Here is a 19,033-nt window from a genome sequence, read left to right on the forward strand (position 1 = left end):
GACATAGGAGAGATCCAGTTTTTTGAGGGCTTTGGATGACAGACTACTGAGATGGGCTATAGACCAACGAAGGGCTTGCTTGGGAATTGTCTGTATTCAATTTTTCAATAAATAACAGTGGATTTATTGTTCTTGGGCTAGGGGTCGGTGGGCTAGTGTATATAAGTGACAGCCCCCCCCCCCCCATCCAGACTCTTTTTGTTCCTTAAACCTTAAATGATTTCCAGAGACACAGTTTTCAAGGACAGGCTTAGACAGGGCCTTAGTTCTTATGCTGGGGACCACATCTTGAAATGCTATCTTACCCAGGCCAGCTCCTCCATTCCTGCTGAGCTGTGGGGCTGCCTGGGAACTTTCTGCTGACTTTGGAGGCTTTATCTTCAGGTTCTTGCCTTTCAAACTAGACTGCCCTCATCTCTTCATTGATAATGAAGAGGCCAGGCCCAAAAGGAAGGTAGTGGGTGCCCACTTATGTTAGCATCCTGTGTGGCAGTGGATCTGGGCCTGCAGCTCCTTATACACATTTGGGTCCCAAATTACTGTTAAGGAAAATGATTTTCTTTGATCACCATTTCTGCCCTATACCTATCACCTTCAGCCCTGGTCATGCTATTACCCTTGCTACCCCTACTGCCAACACACTGAAAATCAGGAGAACACAGACCCATGATCCTGTCTTCAAGACTCACATTTTATTCTGAGTTGAGTGGTGGCAAGAATAGAAGTCCCTTTGTATCGTGTTTGCTTTTCTTCTTAATTTTTTAAACCTAAAATTTTTTGTCTCCACAGTGAAGTTCAGGGAACCACAGGCTGCTTTCTCTCGAGATGTAGCCACAGTGGAATGACAGAAACTCTGAGAAGGGATTCTAGAGACATAGGTTCCAGTTTAGTTTCAACTGGACAACATCAGATTGAAGGAGAGCTCTTTCTTGTTCTGGGGCAATGCTCTATATATGATACAGGAAGTATGAACAGTTCTAGCCTCTCTGACATACTTATTCCTAACCCAGACTGAGTTCTTTTCTACCAGTTGATTTATTTAAGAAACATTTATAAACAAATATTTCAGTTAAATATTTGGAGTTATGGGCTAGCCCCTGAAGATGGTAGATTGGTATGATTCCTTTGCACCTACCTTCCTGGCCTCTGTGACCACTCTTCACCTTGCAGGCCTCATTTATCCTGGAGGAGCTCTGCATCCTTGCATCTCTGTCTCCTTTTGGGCCATTGCATTGTGTCTCTTTCTTTACCTGGGACATCTGGGTGCTCTTCCCCCCAACTTCCACATTCTCCCTTTTGCAAAATCCTTATCTTTAGATACCCTGCAAATACCACTTTGAACTGTGATTCTGTATTTCCACAAAAAAAGTTTCTTCTGTTCTGGTATGGTACTTCTCAGGGTTTCCCTTGTATGTAATAATTTTCCTATTATTCAGTAAGTACCTTGGGGTCAGAGACTGATTCTATAGCTCTACTGCAACCATAGTTCCCTAAACATAGTATTCCATTAATATTGGGTAAACTGAAATAAATTTATAGAGAGCTCCTTAACCTGGAGTCCTTGGGCCTCCATGAAATCCATGGGTATAATTTGAAGTGGGAAGGATCTATGAAGATGGATGGAGGAAAATTTACATGTTTGTTTTCACTGACTTCTCACTAAAATTTAACCCTTCTTTCAGTTATGAATTTAGGCCAAAAAAAGGTAGTACCTGTGACTTTGTCACCAATGGAAATCTAAGATACTTTTATATTACAGTTTAGTTACTATAGATTTTTCAGAACGTCATTTATGCTGAAGACAAGGTTGAAATTACAGTAATAATAACTAATAAGAACTAGTGTTAGGTAATTATATAATAATAAAGAAGTACATATTAAATTTTGATAGCTATTTCAATATAATTGGTCTCTTTATATCTACTTTATTTCATGCATTTACAAATTTCTGAGAAGTCAATCCATAGACCTCACCATACTGCTCAGAAAGGTCCGTAGCACAAAAAAGTCAAGATGTAAAATGTTCCCACCTCTGAGTCTGTATACTATGCTATAGCTATCTCTTATATCTCCTTACTTAATACTGTTCATTTAGCCAATATCTTGTGAGTACCCATTGAGTCTTAGATACTAGAGAAAGTGAAAGTTAAGTCACTCAGTCATGCCCAACTCTTTGCAACCCCATGGGTAGTAGCCTGCACCAAGCTCCTCCGTCCATGGGATTTTCAAGGCAAGAGTACTGGAGTGGGTTGCCATTTCCTTCTCCAGGGAATTTTCCCAACCCAAGGATTGAACCCAGGTCTCTCAAACTGTAGACAGACGCTTTACTGTCTGAGCCACCAGGGAAGTCCCTAGATACTAGAGAGGTAACTCGAATTGAGATAGAAGTCTCAAAATGAGAATGAAATTTCTCAATATACTAGAAGGGCTATTGTCCCTTTTCTACTTCTTATCTGCCAAGTCATTCGTATTTTGAGGGCTCCCCTAACTCAGCTCAAGTGTGATTTAAGGCTAGATATGGAAGCGAATATGAATGTGAGAGTATGGATGTATGGATGTGAGAGTTGGACTGTCAAGAAAGCTGAGTACAGAAGAATTGATGCTTTTGAACTGTGGTGTTGGAGAAGACTCTTGAGAATCCCTTGGACTGCAAGGGGATCCAACCAGTCTATCCTAAAGGAAATCAGTCCTGGGTGTTCATTGGAGGGACTGATGTTGAAGCTGAAACTCCAATATTTTGGCCACTTTATGTGAAGAGCTGACTCATTTGAAAAGATTCTGATGTTGGGAAAGATTGAGGGCAGGAGGAGAAGGGGACAACAGAGGATGAGATGGTTGGATGGTATCACCGACTCAATGGGCAAGAGTTTGGGTAGATTCCAGGAGTTTGTGATGGACAAGGAGGCCTGGCTGCAGTTCATGGGGTCGCAAAGAGTTGAACATAACTGAGCGACTGAACTAAACTGAATTGAAGCCAAATTCTAGTCCACTGGGCCTCACTCATTCTCCCTACCTTATGAGGGTCCATTATATGGAGGTCACTGAATTGGCAGAAAGCCTAGGTAACACTGAGTCAAAGTGGCTAATCTTGCCTGCTGTCTCCCACTGGGGTACTTGCCTTACTTGTCCCTGTCTTCATGGCCTTTCCTGTCCCATTGTCAATCCTGAAATAGATTTCCTCCTTGACTCCCTGGTGAGATTTATTTACGAAATTGTTCCCCAGGCCTGGTCCTCATCAGAATTGTTTAGCTGGCAAAATTGCTGTCTGGCACCCTCTTCCCCACTAGCTGACCCCTGTGCTCAGGAAAAGCCCATAGGTATTAAAGACTGATAAGGCTTAATGTTTTAGCTACTCCATGGGGATTTGTATCTTTGACAATTCTACTTTTATTCTACCCCAATAGAATAAGTAATATGTGAGCATCCTGGAAATGTAGATTAGTTTTCTTTTCAGTTTAAAGAAGAGAGGATGCACTCATAAGATCACTACCCAAAAACCAAGACTGACTAACACTTGGGTATGGTTCCAATAATCTCTTTTGAATACTTTTTACAAAATTGAGCTCATGAAATCTTGTTGCTTACTCTTTCTTAATATTACTGAAGTGTTTTATGTGGGCATGAAATAATCATTATGAATATTTTATTTGACCATGTAACAAGCCATCATGTGGCTATATCATATAGGTTACCTAAGCAAAATGTCCAACAACTAAAATACTTGGGGCTGGTGTCCTGGGATGACCCAGAGGGATGGTACGGAGAGGGAGGAGGGAGGGGGGTTCAGGATGGGGAACACGTGTATACCCGTGGCGGATTCATGTTGATGTATGGCAAAACCAATACAATATTGTAAAGTAATTAACCTCTAATTAAAATAAATAAATTTATATTAAAAAACTTAATCTTCGGAGGTTCGAAAGGGAGGAGATATATGGCTGATTCATGTTGAGATCTGACAGAAAACAACAAAATTCTGTAAACCAATTATCCTTCAGTTAAAAAATAAATTAAAAAACTTAATCTTTGGTTTCTTTTAATGGAGATATTTTACACTTTGATGTAAGAGGGGTTTGACATGTTGGCTTAAATTGTGAGACTTGGACTTAGATCTGAATTCAAACCCTGTCTTCCCCACTTACTAGCAATGTAACTTTAGACAAATCTCTAAGTATTCATGCCCAATGTGGAGATAATCCTGTTTCACAGGATAATTATGATTATTGGGATAGTACGTATAAAATGCCTAGTGAGTAGTAAGTCTTCATGCATGAAAGCTGCTGCTTATTGTTACTGTAATACTATTACCACTGCTGCCAAGTTTTCAGCCAAAGAATCCTATCTCTACTGATGAAATATCAGCTATCGTTGACTTTGGCTAGGTGATCTATTCCTAAGAGTAGAGGGTACTTTTTCTAGTACGTATGAAATACTGTGTGTTTCCATCTGGGCCTGTCGCTGTCCCTTTTCCCTCTGCTTACATGGCTTTGGTAGCACTTCTGTCCTGCTAACACCTATCTCTGTTGAAGGCCCTTTCCTCTCTTGTGCCTAGGAAGACCAATGAGACATACATACAGGAAGTGTTAATGATGCAAGTCAGTATATAGAACCATAGACATCAGCACTGAAACGGCTGTTGGAGATTGCCTAGTATAATTGACAAACTCCATCTCCTGCATTCCTGCTGTTACACAGGTGAAGGGAACTAAGGCTCAGGAATGGGATAAGATTTATTCAAGGTTTTAGAGTAAGCTAGTTATGGCGCTAGGCTTGGAATCCAGTGTTCTTTATCCTGCTCTTAACTTGCCTCTATGAAGACCAGTGCTGTAGATAATCCAGGCTATTGATCAGAGGTGGGGAAAGAATGCTGTGGGCTTGGAGCTGCCTCATGTAGGTGGGGAAGGCTTCCTGGAAGAAGTATAGCCAACATTTGTTTCCTTTTGATAGTAGGTTTACTTGCATTCATTTGTTTGCCCCTTGATAAGCACTGCCTTGTAGCAGTGTGGGGGTTTGTCTTCAGTAAACTGGTTGGGAGCAGAGGGCTAGGTTACTGTTTGTTTTAATGGTCCCCCTTCCTTCATACCAGTATCTAAATTCCATAGGTTCCTACACCTTAGTTTCTTCTCCTGTAGTTGGACAGAGACTTATCCCAGGCTCTGCTGAGCATCGAGTCAAACAACTGACTTATCTCCTTTGATCTCATCCTAGATCAATGTGCGTGTGACCACCATGGACGCTGAGCTGGAGTTTGCCATCCAGCCCAACACCACTGGCAAGCAGCTGTTTGACCAGGTAAGGGAGGACTTATTGCTTCTTAGCCTCCCACTTCTCCCAATAGCTTCCACTATAATGCCCACTTTTGAGGAATTTCTTCTCCTACTCACTCCTCCAGGAGAGGTCAAAACAAAGGCTGACCGCAGCCTTAATGAAGTAGGCAAATTTTAACTCTGGCAGCCTATATCTTGGATGGCCCCAATCAGTCCTATCCTTGGGGCTAAACATGGGAGAAAAGAGAAGCAAGTAGGGTAAAACTGTGCTAGAGACTTTAAAAATGCCAGCAGGCAGATCCCTTCTCTCAACTCTGAAAGATGTAAGTGATCTCTTCTGTTTTAATGATGAGGCTCAGAAATTAAATGATTTTATTGCTCTCCGCTGGTATCTGCCTGGGATTTGAACCCCATATTCTTGTCACTGTACAACATGGCTTCTGTCACTTGGTTTTTCTTCCCAGTAGAAGGAAACCAACATATTCTTCCTGTAGTAGTGTGCCCTATGTACATTTCCCTCAAGGAATATTGGGACTTAAGATATCACAGTGGGTGAGAAATGCAATAAGAGGATACCTCAGCTCCTATAATCCTGACATGGAGATAATACTGAAGTAGTCATCCCCATCTATAATCCAAAGAATATCCCTTAGTTGTGAATCACCATTGTCAGAAAGGATGTGCTATATAACAGCCAGGTGGGGGCCGTAGAATCTATCAGCATCAAAGACTCTCCAGGGGACAGAGGAATGTGCCTTTTGTGACCAGAATTCCAGGACTGAAAATTGGGCTCTCACTTCCAGAGACTGGAATCCCTCCAGACAGGCCATTATCCTATTTCCACACCAGCCTCTGGTGAGGTGAGAGTATGACATTGTCCTGGATGTTGGGACCACATATCCCCTTCATGGATTTTCCATGCCCTCCTGCTTCCCTTTCTCCTTTGATCTCCGTGTACTTCTGCTGTCTGAGAGCTTACCCATACTTGTGAAGGGAAAGGAGGAAAGAGATTATATTCAAATAAGATCATTCTTATTTGAATAGTGGAAAGAAATAGAGGAAAACAACAGTATGGGAAAGACTAGAGATCTCTTCAAGAAAATTAGAGATACAAAGGGAACATTTCATGCAAACATGGGCACTATAAAGGACAGAAATAGTATGGACCTAACAGAAGCAGAAGATATTAAGAGGAGGTGGCAAGAATACATAGAAGAACTGTGCAAAAAAGATTTCCACAACCAAGATAACACGATGGTGTGATCACTCACCTAGAGCCAGACATCCTGGAATATGAAGTCAAGTGGGCCTTAGAAAGCATCGCTATGAACAAAGCTAGTGGAGGTGATGGAATGCCAGTTGAGCTATTTCAAATCCTGAAAGATGATGCTGTGAAAGTGCTGCTCTCAGTATGCCAGCAAATTTGGAAAACTCAGCAGTGGCCACAGGACTGTAAAAGGTTAGTTTTCATTCCAATCCCAAAGAAAGGCAATGCCAAAGAATGCTCAAACTACTGCATAATTGCACTCATCTCACACGCTAGTAAAGTAGTGCTCAAAATTCTCCAAGTCAGGCTTCAGCAATACATGAACTGTGAACTTCCAGATGTCCAAGCTGGTTTTAGAAAAGGCAGAGGAACCAGAGATCAAACTGCCAACATCCGCTGGATCACCAAAAAAGCAAGAGAGTTCCAGAAAAACATCTATTTCTGCTTTATTGACTATGCCAAAGCCTTTGACTGTGTGGATCACAGTACACTGTGGAAAATTCTGAAAGAGATGGGAATACCAGACCACCTGACTGGCCTCTTGAGAAATCTGTATGCAGGTCAGGAAGCAACAGTTAGAACTGGACATGGAACAACAGACTGGTTCCAAATAGGAAAAGGAGTACATCAAGGCTGTATATTGTCACCCTGCTTATTTAACTTTTATGTAGAGAACATCATGAGAAATGCTGGGCTGGAAGAAGAACAAACTGGAATCAAGATTGCTGGGAGAAATATCAATCACCTCAGATATGCAGATGACACTACCCTTATGGCAGAAAGTGAAGAGGAACTAAAAAGCCTCTTGATGAAAGTGAAAGAGGAGAGTGAAAAAGTTGGCTTAAAGCTCAACATTCAAAAAACGAAGATCATGGCATCTGGTCCCATCACTTCATGGCAAATAGATGGGAAAACAGTGGAAACGGTGTCAGACTTTATTTTTGGGGGCTCCAAAATCACTGCAGATGGTGATTGCAGCTATGAAATTAAAAGACACTTACTCCTTGGAAGAAAAGTTATGACCAAGCTAGATAGCATATTGAAAAGCAGAGACTTTACTTTGCCAACAAAGGTCCGTCTAGTCAAAGCTATGGTTTTTCCTGTGGTCATGTATGCATGTGAGAGTTGGAATGTGAAGAAAGCTGAATGCCGAAGTGTTGATGCTTTTGAACTGTGGTGTTGGAGAAGACTCTTGTGAGTTCCTTGGACTGCAAGGAGATCCAACCAGTCCATTCTGAAGGAGATCAGCCCTGGGATTTCTTTGGAAGGAATGATGCTAAAGCTGAAACTCCAGTACTTTGGCCACCTCATGTGAAGAGTTGACTCATTGGAAAAGACTCTGATGCTGGCAGGATTGGGGGCAGGAGGAGAAGGGGACGACAGAGGATAAGATGGCTGGATGACATCACTGACTCGATGGACATGAGTTTGAATGAACTCTGGGAGTTGGTGATGGACAGGGAGGCCTGGCGTGCTGCGATTCATGGGGTGGCAAAGAGTCGGACACGACTGAGCAACTGACCTGAACTCACTGAAGATCATTGCATTACTATGAATACATCTGACTGGTGAGGGAAGAGGATGGAGATGGAGACCGTACAGGGCTGTTTTCCATTCAGATCTCTATATAAAAAGAAGGAAAATATGGCTAGAAATGTGAGACAGTTTGGGCATGTCTCCTGAGTCCCTGATGTCATATGGTAGAGTAGGAAAATTGCTGTCTATGACTAATACAGATGAAAGTTAACATTTTTCCAGGGCTTCCTGTGTGTCAGGTATTATGCCAGGCATTTTGTATACCATATCACTTGACTATCACAAAGCCCTATGAGTGCAGAGATTAGTACTGGCCCCATTTTACAGATGAGGAAACAAAAATCTTCATATTATTAGCTATGTCTTGGGAAAATTATTGAACCTTTTTGGGTTAGTAGTCTCATCCCCACCCCCCACTGTGCCCCGCACCCCACCCCTCAACCAAAATGCATCTAATGTTTACCTCACAGGCTTTTTGTGAGATTATGAAAGGGTCTATTATTTGTATCTCACTTGGTACCCAGTGGCTACCCAGTGGCTTGCAAGGATATATAAAATTCAAAAGGATAAATTAGAAATAAGTGAGAAAGACTATAAGAAAGTGCATATAGAGAATTAAGTGTTATGTGAAGCATCTGACATATAGTAGAGATGTAATAAATGATAGCTTTCACTTTCACTTTCACTCAAATGCCATGACACTTCTTGTCTCATTAAGCAGATAGAGTTGAGAGATTGGCTTGAAGATCCTCAGCCTATTTAACTTTGGATTTAGCTGGAACTTGCTTCTTCTCTGGAGTTTGTTTTATTTCAAATGTTGAAAGGTATTCATTGATATTTAGTTTGAGAAAGTACAAATTAGAGGAACATTTAAACACACATTTACTACAATTAATGTGCTAGCATTCATATAGTTCACAAGTGATTACAATGCTAATCTTGAATATGACATTGCATTTTGATTATATTAAGGTTTTGCCTTCTCTCTTTGCATGCAGGTTTTATGTTGGAAAGTCTATACAGGGATAGCCTAGTGAACTAGAAAGGGCACTAGATAGAAATTTTGGGCCTTATGGCTGGCTCTACCACTAATTCTCCTGATACCTTATACAAACCTTTCCCTCTTTGGGCTTCAATTTTCCCGTCTGTACAGTGTCTGATACCTCAAATCTGGTGATCTCAGAAATTTATGGCACTTATTTCTGTAATCCATATTTGTTATTTCCCATTTCTAACCCCACTATTTCGATTTCAGATGACCCCTTTCTGTAAAAAGGAGGGAAATGCTTCACTTGATTATGATTTGCAGTTGGCATATACCAGGGAGTGGGGAGGGCAAAACTACCTGACATCAGGGACAACTTTTCCTGTATAGGCTTCTTACTGTCCCTGGGACAAAAAGGAGACGGTGTCCATACCATAGGTAGGCTGTTGGGCCCTTTGCTTCAGACAGCAATATCATTCTGAGTAGCAGCTGTAGAGAGGAGAGTATGAGCCAATGTGAATTTTATAGTCCAGCTGGGAACCAGAGGTTCCCTAGACCTCTGCCCAGACTCATTCCCAGAGATCTGGTTCTATGCCTAATTTCTTTCAAGTAAATGACACCATCCTCTGCCTTCAACACTGGGGTCTTTGTCCATTTGCATTGAATGGGGTAACTGTGGAGGGTGAGGAATGTATAATTTAGAGACTAGGGTAGAAAAATCCTTGAACAAAGAAGTTTATTAACTTCAAAAAGCCACAAGACCAGGCAATTCTTTGTTAGTGTTTGTTTGGTTTGCGTACTGTGGATGTGGTTCTGAGGGAAGCCCATATGGTAGGGATTCTTGGCTGGATTGGTGTGCTAGTTCTGAAATCTACTGCTTCCCTAGAAAAGCCCTTGAGAAACTTGGATCTTTTGTATGGTTGGAGAGAGGAAAGGGAGGAAACTGTGAAGTTCATGATTTCCCAACCAGGAAGATCAGTGTTTTGAGAAAAATCATTTAGTGAGTACCTACTATGGACTAACTTTGGCACGGTGTTTTAAACCTTGCAGTGACCCTGCCTATAAGAAGTGAAAGAACACACTCTAGGTTATATAGTTAGTAAATTGTAATGTGGAGTTTAAATTATAGTTCTGACTGTAAATAAAACAATACTTTTCCCTACTGTGCTACACTGGGGTGAATGAGCCTGTTTGGCTCAAAGAATACTCAAGAGGATATGTATTCTCTGTCTTGAGGTCACTGAGAGGCTATCATTGGAAGGAAGGGGCAGTCATGTTCTGTGATGTCAGAAGGAACAAAGCTGGGACCCCATAGGTGAAAAGTACTGGACAAAAAGATTTGAACTCTGACACAGAATTGAGCATCTGGCATTCTCAGGGCCAAGGCAAGTCTGGACGGGAATCCTCAGACCTGTCCATGTTCACAGGCCACTGGGGGATTTGATCTTTTCCCTCTCTCCTACTTGATGAGGCATAAGGGAGGAAGTCTATTATGTTTAACCTTCTTTCAGGGAGATCAGGGGTCTAGGATGGAGGGGCTGGACTCCTTGGGAGGGACTGACAAAAGCTTTGGGGCCATCCTGGAATCCAGCAGTTGTCTGGCTGATGACCAGAGAGGAAGCTGACTGGAGATGAAGCACACTCCTTGGCACCAGTGATAAATAACAGGCAACAATGGGACTCCATAGCTTGAAGAGGCCCAAGGCATGGTGGGAAAGGGAAATGGGGCCCATAGTTCTTCCCACTTGCCTTTGTCTCTTGTGAGTGTGGAGGAGTGAGAACATCTAGGGAGGAGAGAGAGAGCATTTTTCTATAGCAATTTTTGTTACTTAGCCCTACTTCTAAAACCTGAGGTTCTTCCAAGGGCTCGTGAATACCTAGGTGCCGTAAGTTCCACTTTAAGAACCCCCTACTTGTCTCCTCCTCAGCCATGGTCTCTAAGCTCTAGCTCTAGTCTAGCTCTACCTGTCCCCTCCACTTAAGGTTTTAAGCTGTGGAAAAGAAGTGAAATCTCAGAGCATCCATCCATTCATTTATCTATTCATTGACTGATTCAATATTGACTGAAGGTCTACTGTGTCTTGAGAAGGATCTCTAGACCTATCAGATACCATCTCTGTCCTTAAGGAACTTGGAGTTACTCACCTTTGGAAACAGAAAAATACATGCAACTCTCCTCTCATGTTGAATGAAAAAACATCCTTGAGACTCAGGTTGTACATAGAGGTGGTATATAGAGCATGGGATTTAGAGTCAGCTTGGGTTCAAATTCTGTCCGGCTGTTAAGCTGTGTGACCTTGGATGGTTCGTTTAGCCTCTTAGGACTTTACTTTTCTCAGTAAAATAGTAATCACACAATTTTAGAGATTTTGTAGTCTTATTTAATCCTCGAATAAGTAAAGTGCCTGGTGCAGAGCAGGCATTCTAATGTTGCTTGTTCTTATTAAGAGCTAAATAAGTGGGTGGAATTTCCCCTGGGAGTTCAGATAATGGAGCCATGAAATCAAGAGGCTTTTCTGGCTCAGTGAAGTTCTTAGGATTTGTAGACTCTGCATTGAAGACAGCAATCCTCCTTTTTCCATTTTTATTTTATAAAATACCTAATATCTGTTATTGTAATAGTTGTATCTCCATCTTATAGATGAGGAACTGAGACTTGGAGAGAGGAAAAGACCTGTTTAAGGTCAGATAGCTGGGACATAGTATAGTGGTTTGAATAAGGCACATAGCATTTGCAATTTTCCCAGTACCTTTTGTCAGCTGTGTCCTCTGTGACTTCCCCTTTCTTTGCCTGTTTCCATTCTAAAAGCAAAGTTTGGTCCCTATGCTTAGAACCCTAGATGAATGTGCTCTGTGTTATAGAGTAGGTGGCCACTTGGGCACAGTCATTGTAGGGTAACAGAAGCAGAGATGGTGACAGCCCCTCCTGGAACTTCCCAGTTGTGCACTGATTTGCTTTCAGGTAGGTGATTGATGCATTGGAGAGGGAAATGGCAACCCACTCCAGTATTCTTGCCTGGAGAATCCCAGGGACAGAGGAGCCTGGTAGGCTGCCATCTATGGGGTTGCACAGAGTTGGACACAACTGAAGCGACTTAGCAGCAGCAGCAGGTGATTGATACAGCTGCTGCCAAGCCTGTAATGGCCTCGGGTATTTGGGCATTGGTGCAATTTTGCATTGGAGAAGGCAATGGCAACCCACTCTAGTACTCTTGCCTGGAAAATCCCATGGGCGGAGGAGCCTAGTAGGCTGTAGTCCATGGGTTCGCTAAGATTCAGACACGACTGAGCGACTTCAGTTTCACTTTTCACTTTCATGCATTGGAGAAGGAAATGGCAATCCACTCCAATGTTCTTGCCTGGAGAATCCCAGGGGGAGCCTGGTAGGCTGCCATCTATGGGGTCGCACAGAGTTGGACACAGCTGAAACAACTTAGCAACAGCAGCGGTTTTGCACATAATGTCTCATGCACTTAAGGCTCAAGCCTTGCTTCCCTATCCTGCTCTTGGCTTCTGAAGTGACTGATTATGTCACTAGTTTATTTATTCAGATAGATGCATAGAGAATATGGGGAGGGGGCTTTGGGTTCTGGAATTGGCCTAATCTCCTCTGCCCTCCCCAGATCTCAGATATAAGTAGCCTTCACATGCAAAAAGAGGCTAACAGAGTTCTTTCTTACTTATGATGCTTCTGGTAATTAGTGACAATTTTCTGAGAGGCAAGTCTATTTCCCTCATTGGACCCCAGTTTTTTAGTTTATGCTGCTTGAATCCTGTAATGCTCCAGTCTGTTTTGGGGGTATTATGTGGCTGAATATAATCCACAGCCAGTATTTTGCAAACTAAAGTCCTAGCCCCCTCTAGGTGAATGTGCCAGGTTCCAAGAGGTTCACAGACCTGTAGACTGAATGTGATTTAGTATCTTGGAACACCAGTTGTACTTGTAGATATCTATTTTATTATTAAAATATAGATATTTAAGGAGTAAACAGTAAATTTTGCACAAATGATTAAGATTAAACCTTCAGGCTTCAAAGAAATTATAATTTACAGCCAGCTATCTCCTTGTATTCTGACACTTCCAACCCTACCCCCAACCCCTGGGTATATGCATTCATTATCTTCTGTGGCTTAAAAATATCTTCCATGGCAGCCTTGAGAAATACTAGCTCAGGCCAGATAAGCTTGCTGTCTGAAATCAAAGGGAGCAAAGAAAGAATTTTTTTCTTAGAGATGCAGCCACTTCTCAGAGTGGAATGGTAATGAACCTGCTCATTGGAGCCACAGATGTTTTCCCAGAACCAGTACCTAGATACTCTTTCCCACTAGAAAATGAGGTTTCTCTTTCCTCTGAAGTAAGTTCTCATCTGGAGGCAAAGCTTAAAGCAAGCTAAGCTTGGCCTCATTCCATATTTTAGGATTTGAAAATGGGGCCAAGAGTTGCTTGATCAAATGATTCCAGCACCCTGTGGACCTTAATTGGAGATTTCCTTACAGCCTGGGGTCCATGAGTCATCTGTTTTATCCTTTGTTCTTTTTCAGTTTCAGTTCTGACTTTGGACCGTATTTCCTTCACCCAACATACTCACTTCCTTACTTTGGGACTTCAGTGGAGGCTAAGAGACATCACTCTCTCTCCAAGCCTACAGTCTAAGGAAGTAGAGCATTTATATTCATCTAATTTCTTTGTGTTCATAGGGAAGAGGCAGTGCTCAGAGAGATTAAAATGCCCTGCTGATCCTGATACCTTTTCTTTTGATATCACTTTAGCTATTACATTATCTTCAGAGATACTCTAGATCCTGGAATTATTTTAGCTCCCATGATCCTCCTCTCATCATACTCCTAACCATCCCACTAGTGAAGCAGGAAACATGGTATAAATAGAGGCTAAGGAACTCACTCCTGAGACCTGTGGAACTGACTGTGTGATCTGTGCCTGCCTCACTTCCTTTTAATTATGGTGTCTCTTGAGTTTCTACACCTGGGCCGCTGGTACAGGCAAAAGCCAGTTGCTACCCTACTAGTTCTGTTCCCAGTCTGCCCTGCCATGACCTAGCATCCTGTCCTAATGGTCCATTTTTAACATCTTCAGTGGGTCTTTTTCTATCCTGGGGCTGCATTGTTTCTTGGAGCTTATTTCTTTACACCAGTTGCACCTGTACACACTATGTTCTGCAGCCTTGTGGAAAACCATTAATTAGGCCCTATCTTAGATATTTCCAGTGGTCATGTATGGATGTGAGAGTTGGACTGTGAAGAAAGCTGAGCAACGAAGAATTGATGCTTTTGAACTGTGGTGTTGGAGAAGACTTCTGAGAGTCCCTTAGACTGCAAGGAGATACAACCAATCCATTCTGAAGATCAGCCCTGGGTGTTCTTTGAAGGGAATGATGCTAAAGCTGAAGCTCCAGTAATTTGGCCACTTCATGCAAAGAGCTGACTCATTGGAAAAGACTCTGATGCTGGGAGGGATTGGGGGCAGGAGGAAAAGTGAATGACAGAGGATGAGACGGCTGGATGGCATCACCGACTTGATGGACATGAGTTTGGGTGAACTCCAGGAGTTGGTAATAGACAGGGAGGCCTGGCGTGTTGCGATTCATGGGGTCGCAAAGAGTCGGACATGACTGAGTGACTGAACTGAACTGATCTTAGATATAGGATGTAAGAGGTGCTTAAAAAAATCTTTCCTATCCACATCCTCTCCCTTTATCCTCTGCAAAAAAAAAAAAAAAAGAAAGAAAGTCACTGTCACATTTTACCATGACTACTTTCTATTCTCCATCTAAAACCTGATGGTAATGCCTATTGACTTAGACTCAGAGACTCACCTTTCCATCAAATCCTGGAAGTCTTGATCTTTCCTCATATAGTACACCTTCCCTCATTTATTTTTTTCTAAGCATGTTCCTTGTTACCCAAGTTGTCAAAAGGTATGTGGGAAATGGGGCTGTATTTCTTGGTCATTTACAAATACCTTAATTAGTAGATTGGTAGAACTTGAGAGCATAAAGAAGTCATTTAAGCCACACCACTCATAGTAGATGGGGAAGCTAGATAGATGAGGAAACTGAGGCCCAGAGAAGGAAATGTATTGCCTTAACATCACACAGCAAGTGGGAGACAGAAGTGAGACTTCCACTCAGGTTTCTTGATACCTGATTCAAGCTATGAAAGGGGAGTGTAATCATCATGAACACCTTGGTGAGCAATGAAAGTTAATATCTTGGCAATATGGCTTCTCTCCAAAGTGATTGTTGACCGAACCTAGTGGGAAAGCCAGGAGCTATATGTAGATGCAGAGGTAGTCAAATTTCATTTTCTGGCTGGGATATCTGGGCCAAAAGAGAGACAAGGCAGTTAGTCATTTGGGAACCCCAGAGCTTCTAAGCTCTTTTGAACCCTTGGCCTTAGGAGATAGCAAACGAGAAAAAGGGTATAGGTTTTAGAGTCATATAATTACGATTCTAGTCTAGATTCTATGGTTTTAGACAGATTGCTCTCTAAGCCTTATTTTCCTCATTTATAAAAGGGAAATAATAACTATCTCATGATTTTTCAGTATTTGGTACCTGGCACATAATAGGTACTTAATAAACATGCTCTTTTTCCTTGAGGCCTCTGAAGCTCTAGATTGTAAGCTCTGGGAGTGACTATGGGTCTGGCCTGGCCTTGGATGCATAGTAGAAACTTTGTGGATACATACAGTGCAGTGTGTATTTGTGCATGTACATATCTATCTGTTTTGAGGGAGAGATAATGATTCATCTACAGGGAAAGACATTAGCAACGCTGGGTCCCTGCTACTTGTTTCTAATTCCAGGTAAATTTCTTCACCTCAAATTCCCCCTCCCACCCCAGTAGAAGAAAATATAAAGAAGACTCCTTGATGCCTCATTAGGATATGGCTTTATTACCTCTGTCCCCAGTGGTGGGCATGCTAGGGTTGAGTCAGCAGCCAGAACTATTTACATGCTAATGTCATGGACTGGAAAACAGACCATGTCTATCTTTTCCTGGCTGTCTTTCCTCTCCTGCCCCCTGCTCAGTCAAAATGCCCAGTAGCTAAACATCATGGGGCCCTTCAGCTACTATACTCATTCCTACTGTCAACCTGTGTGAGTAGTAAAGCAGAATCATGACTGAGCTCTAATCAGGGCTGAAAATAAGCATCTTAGCCTCTAAGCGCAGCACAGGTTTGGGGTCTATAGATACCACAGTACATTTTTTTCTTTGGGCATTGTAAGTAGGACTTAGCCTGAAGGGTATGGGCATTACTCCTAGTTGCTAAACATAAAGAAGGAGTCCAGGAGAACACAATTCAGGAGTTCAACCAACAGTTTCTACCTTTAGCCTTTACCCTATCCTGGGAGTATGGAGCTGCATGGCATAACTGAGTGGGATGGTGTTGGCAAAAAGCACTGAATTTGAATGGGTTTGGAGACAAACAATCCTGACTCTGCTACTCACTAACTGAACCTTTGTTTTATTTATCTGTAAAATGGGCCCAGTTGTAATTATATCATAGGGCTATTGTGAAAATTCAAGGAGATAATGGATATCAAGTTATTGGTATGTGGTAGTGCTTATAATTGATCTAGTCCATACCTCAGCAGAAGTATTTGGTGCAGAGAGATGTTGACATTATTTCTTAGCTACGGCCCAAGTGTATTTTATTTCCAGACCTGGGTGCCTTATATCCTTTAAGGTCAGGGACCACATGGGCTCCACATTTGTCTCCTCTGTGCCTGGCACAGGGTAGGCACTCAATCAATGATTGTTTTCTGTTTTGCCTTTCAGGTGGTGAAAACTATCGGCCTGAGGGAAGTTTGGTTTTTTGGTCTGCAGTACCAGGACACTAAGGGTTTCTCTACTTGGCTGAAACTCAATAAGAAGGTAATTGCTTACTCCACTGCCACATTCGGAATCCACTCTTCTACTAGACTTTGCTCAGGAGTGTAAAATGTGCAAGCTGGCAAATCTAGGGCATGTAGGGCTCCATTTTTCACTGGGTGGTCTCTCAACCGCTAGATCAGAATAAGGGCAGAGCTCTTGCTCTGTCTCTATTTGGATTTGTAACAGTGAGAATGGCCAGTATCCAAGGAGGATGGGGCCCACTTATGGATCATAGCTATCAGTAGTTCTTCTAGAGGAGGTATCCTTTTTTTCCTTTCCAAACTCAAGGGCTTTAGGAAATTTGTTAGAGAGTCACAGACTATTGAACTGGAAAGAATCTTGAAAGTCTCATAATCTTATCTTGTCTATTTTCTTGCCTGTTAACTTATGCCTGCACCCCATAAAGATGTGTCCTTCTTTCTTAATTTTCTCAGTTGAACCCCAAGTGAGACGGTTTAAGTATAGTGAAAGTGAAGTCGCTCAGTCGTGTCTGACTCTTTGCGACTCCATGAACTGTAGTCCACCAGGCTCCTCTGTCAATGGGATTTTCTAGGCAAGAATACTGGAGTGGGTTGCCATTTCCTTCTCCAGGAGATCTTCCCAACCCAGGGATTGAGCCCAGGTCTCCCACATTGTAGGCAGACGCTTTACTGTCTGAGCCACCAAGGTTTAAGTATAGGTCCATTCAAACTCTCCACATCCCAGCAGCATCTCTGCAGGAACATGGCAGTTCTCCAGCTCATCATCCTCAAACTGTCTGACTTTGTCCTTGGAGGTCTCCATACAGTCCTATGGCTTATTTTCCTGATTGTGTCTAGAGGGTGAGTGCCCTACCTTTTGCTGGCAGATTCTTCTTTACCCAAAGAGTGGAGACTTTTGCTGGGAAAATGTGGAACCATTAGTAGCCAATTTCAGGCTTCAAAAGACAATCTGATTTGTCCTCTTGTCTAATCAATTCCCAGACCTCAGTCATACATCCTAGTCTTTGTTGATTTATGGAGTTGGAGGAGAGTCTTAAAAGAGGAGTTTCTTAAACCTACCCTCAGAATGTAGGGGCAGTTGGATATATTGTCTGATGATGGCTTAAGGGCTTATGACTATCAGCAGGTGTTAAGTTATTATAAGAAGAAATTCCCAATAGGAGGCAATTATGGATGTGGGCTTGGGTCCCCAATGAAAGTAATATGTCTCTTTTCTGAATTACCAGAATTGTTACCCAACTCTTTGGGATTATCCAAATTGATGACTTTCCAGTGTCTTCTCCCCACCCTACAGCCACTCCCCTACCCCTAAAATCTGTTTTTTGAAAGCACATAACCCCTTGCTGCTCCTAGGTGACTGCCCAGGATGTGCGGAAGGAAAGCCCTCTGCTTTTCAAGTTCCGGGCCAAGTTCTACCCTGAGGATGTATCTGAAGAGTTGATCCAGGACATCACACAGCGACTATTCTTCCTGCAAGTGAAGGAGGGCATTCTCAATGATGATATTTACTGCCCACCTGAGACTGCTGTGTTGCTGGCCTCCTATGCTGTCCAGTCCAAGTATGGTGACTTCAATAAGGAAGTCCACAAGTCTGGCTACTTGGCTGGGGACAAGTTGCTGCCACAGAGGTAAGGTGGTGTCCTGGTGATCTGCCCTGGTCAGAGTGAGCTGTGGCCCAAAGCTGATTGATTCTTATTATACAAGGGTTGCCACATCTGTCCCTCTCCACTAAGGTCTGTCTGAAGACCATGTTATGATGCTCAGACAGATATACTTGCGTATGGCACCATACTCTGTTCTTATTTCTCTGGTTCTCAAAATAAAACACTTTTTTCCCTCCTCTGTTTGCCTATTATAGAACTTCATTACTGTGGAAACAGGTGCTTATATTGAGAACCAGAGATGAATTGCTTCTCCTTGCCCCAGTTCCAATTTCTTGATCCTTTTCACTGATTTAGACTTCTTGTATCAGAGGTTCATTGGAGTGAGAAATACTTAAACCAGGGACATGGGGAGCTCAAAACAGTCTTTTAATATTGATACCCAGTATACAGAGATTTCTCCTTTTGTAAACTTCAAAACTGAACATTCTCAAATT

General features: G+C 42.3%; 1 protein-coding gene across 1 annotated transcript in view; it reads left to right on the plus strand.

The window, feature by feature from the left end:
- MSN (moesin) overlaps positions 1-19,033 on the plus strand; it is a 79,648-nt gene that overhangs the window by 47,686 nt on the left and 12,929 nt on the right. The window contains exons 2-4 of the mRNA XM_070291548.1: positions 5,209-5,292; positions 16,859-16,954; positions 18,289-18,563. Coding sequence (XP_070147649.1) covers positions 5,209-5,292; positions 16,859-16,954; positions 18,289-18,563 — 455 coding nt within the window. The remainder of the gene's footprint in view (positions 1-5,208; positions 5,293-16,858; positions 16,955-18,288; positions 18,564-19,033) is intronic.

The sequence above is a fragment of the Ovis canadensis genome, chromosome X (assembly GCF_042477335.2).
Source record: "Ovis canadensis isolate MfBH-ARS-UI-01 breed Bighorn chromosome X, ARS-UI_OviCan_v2, whole genome shotgun sequence".
In the NCBI taxonomy this organism is placed as follows: Eukaryota; Metazoa; Chordata; class Mammalia; order Artiodactyla; family Bovidae; genus Ovis; species Ovis canadensis.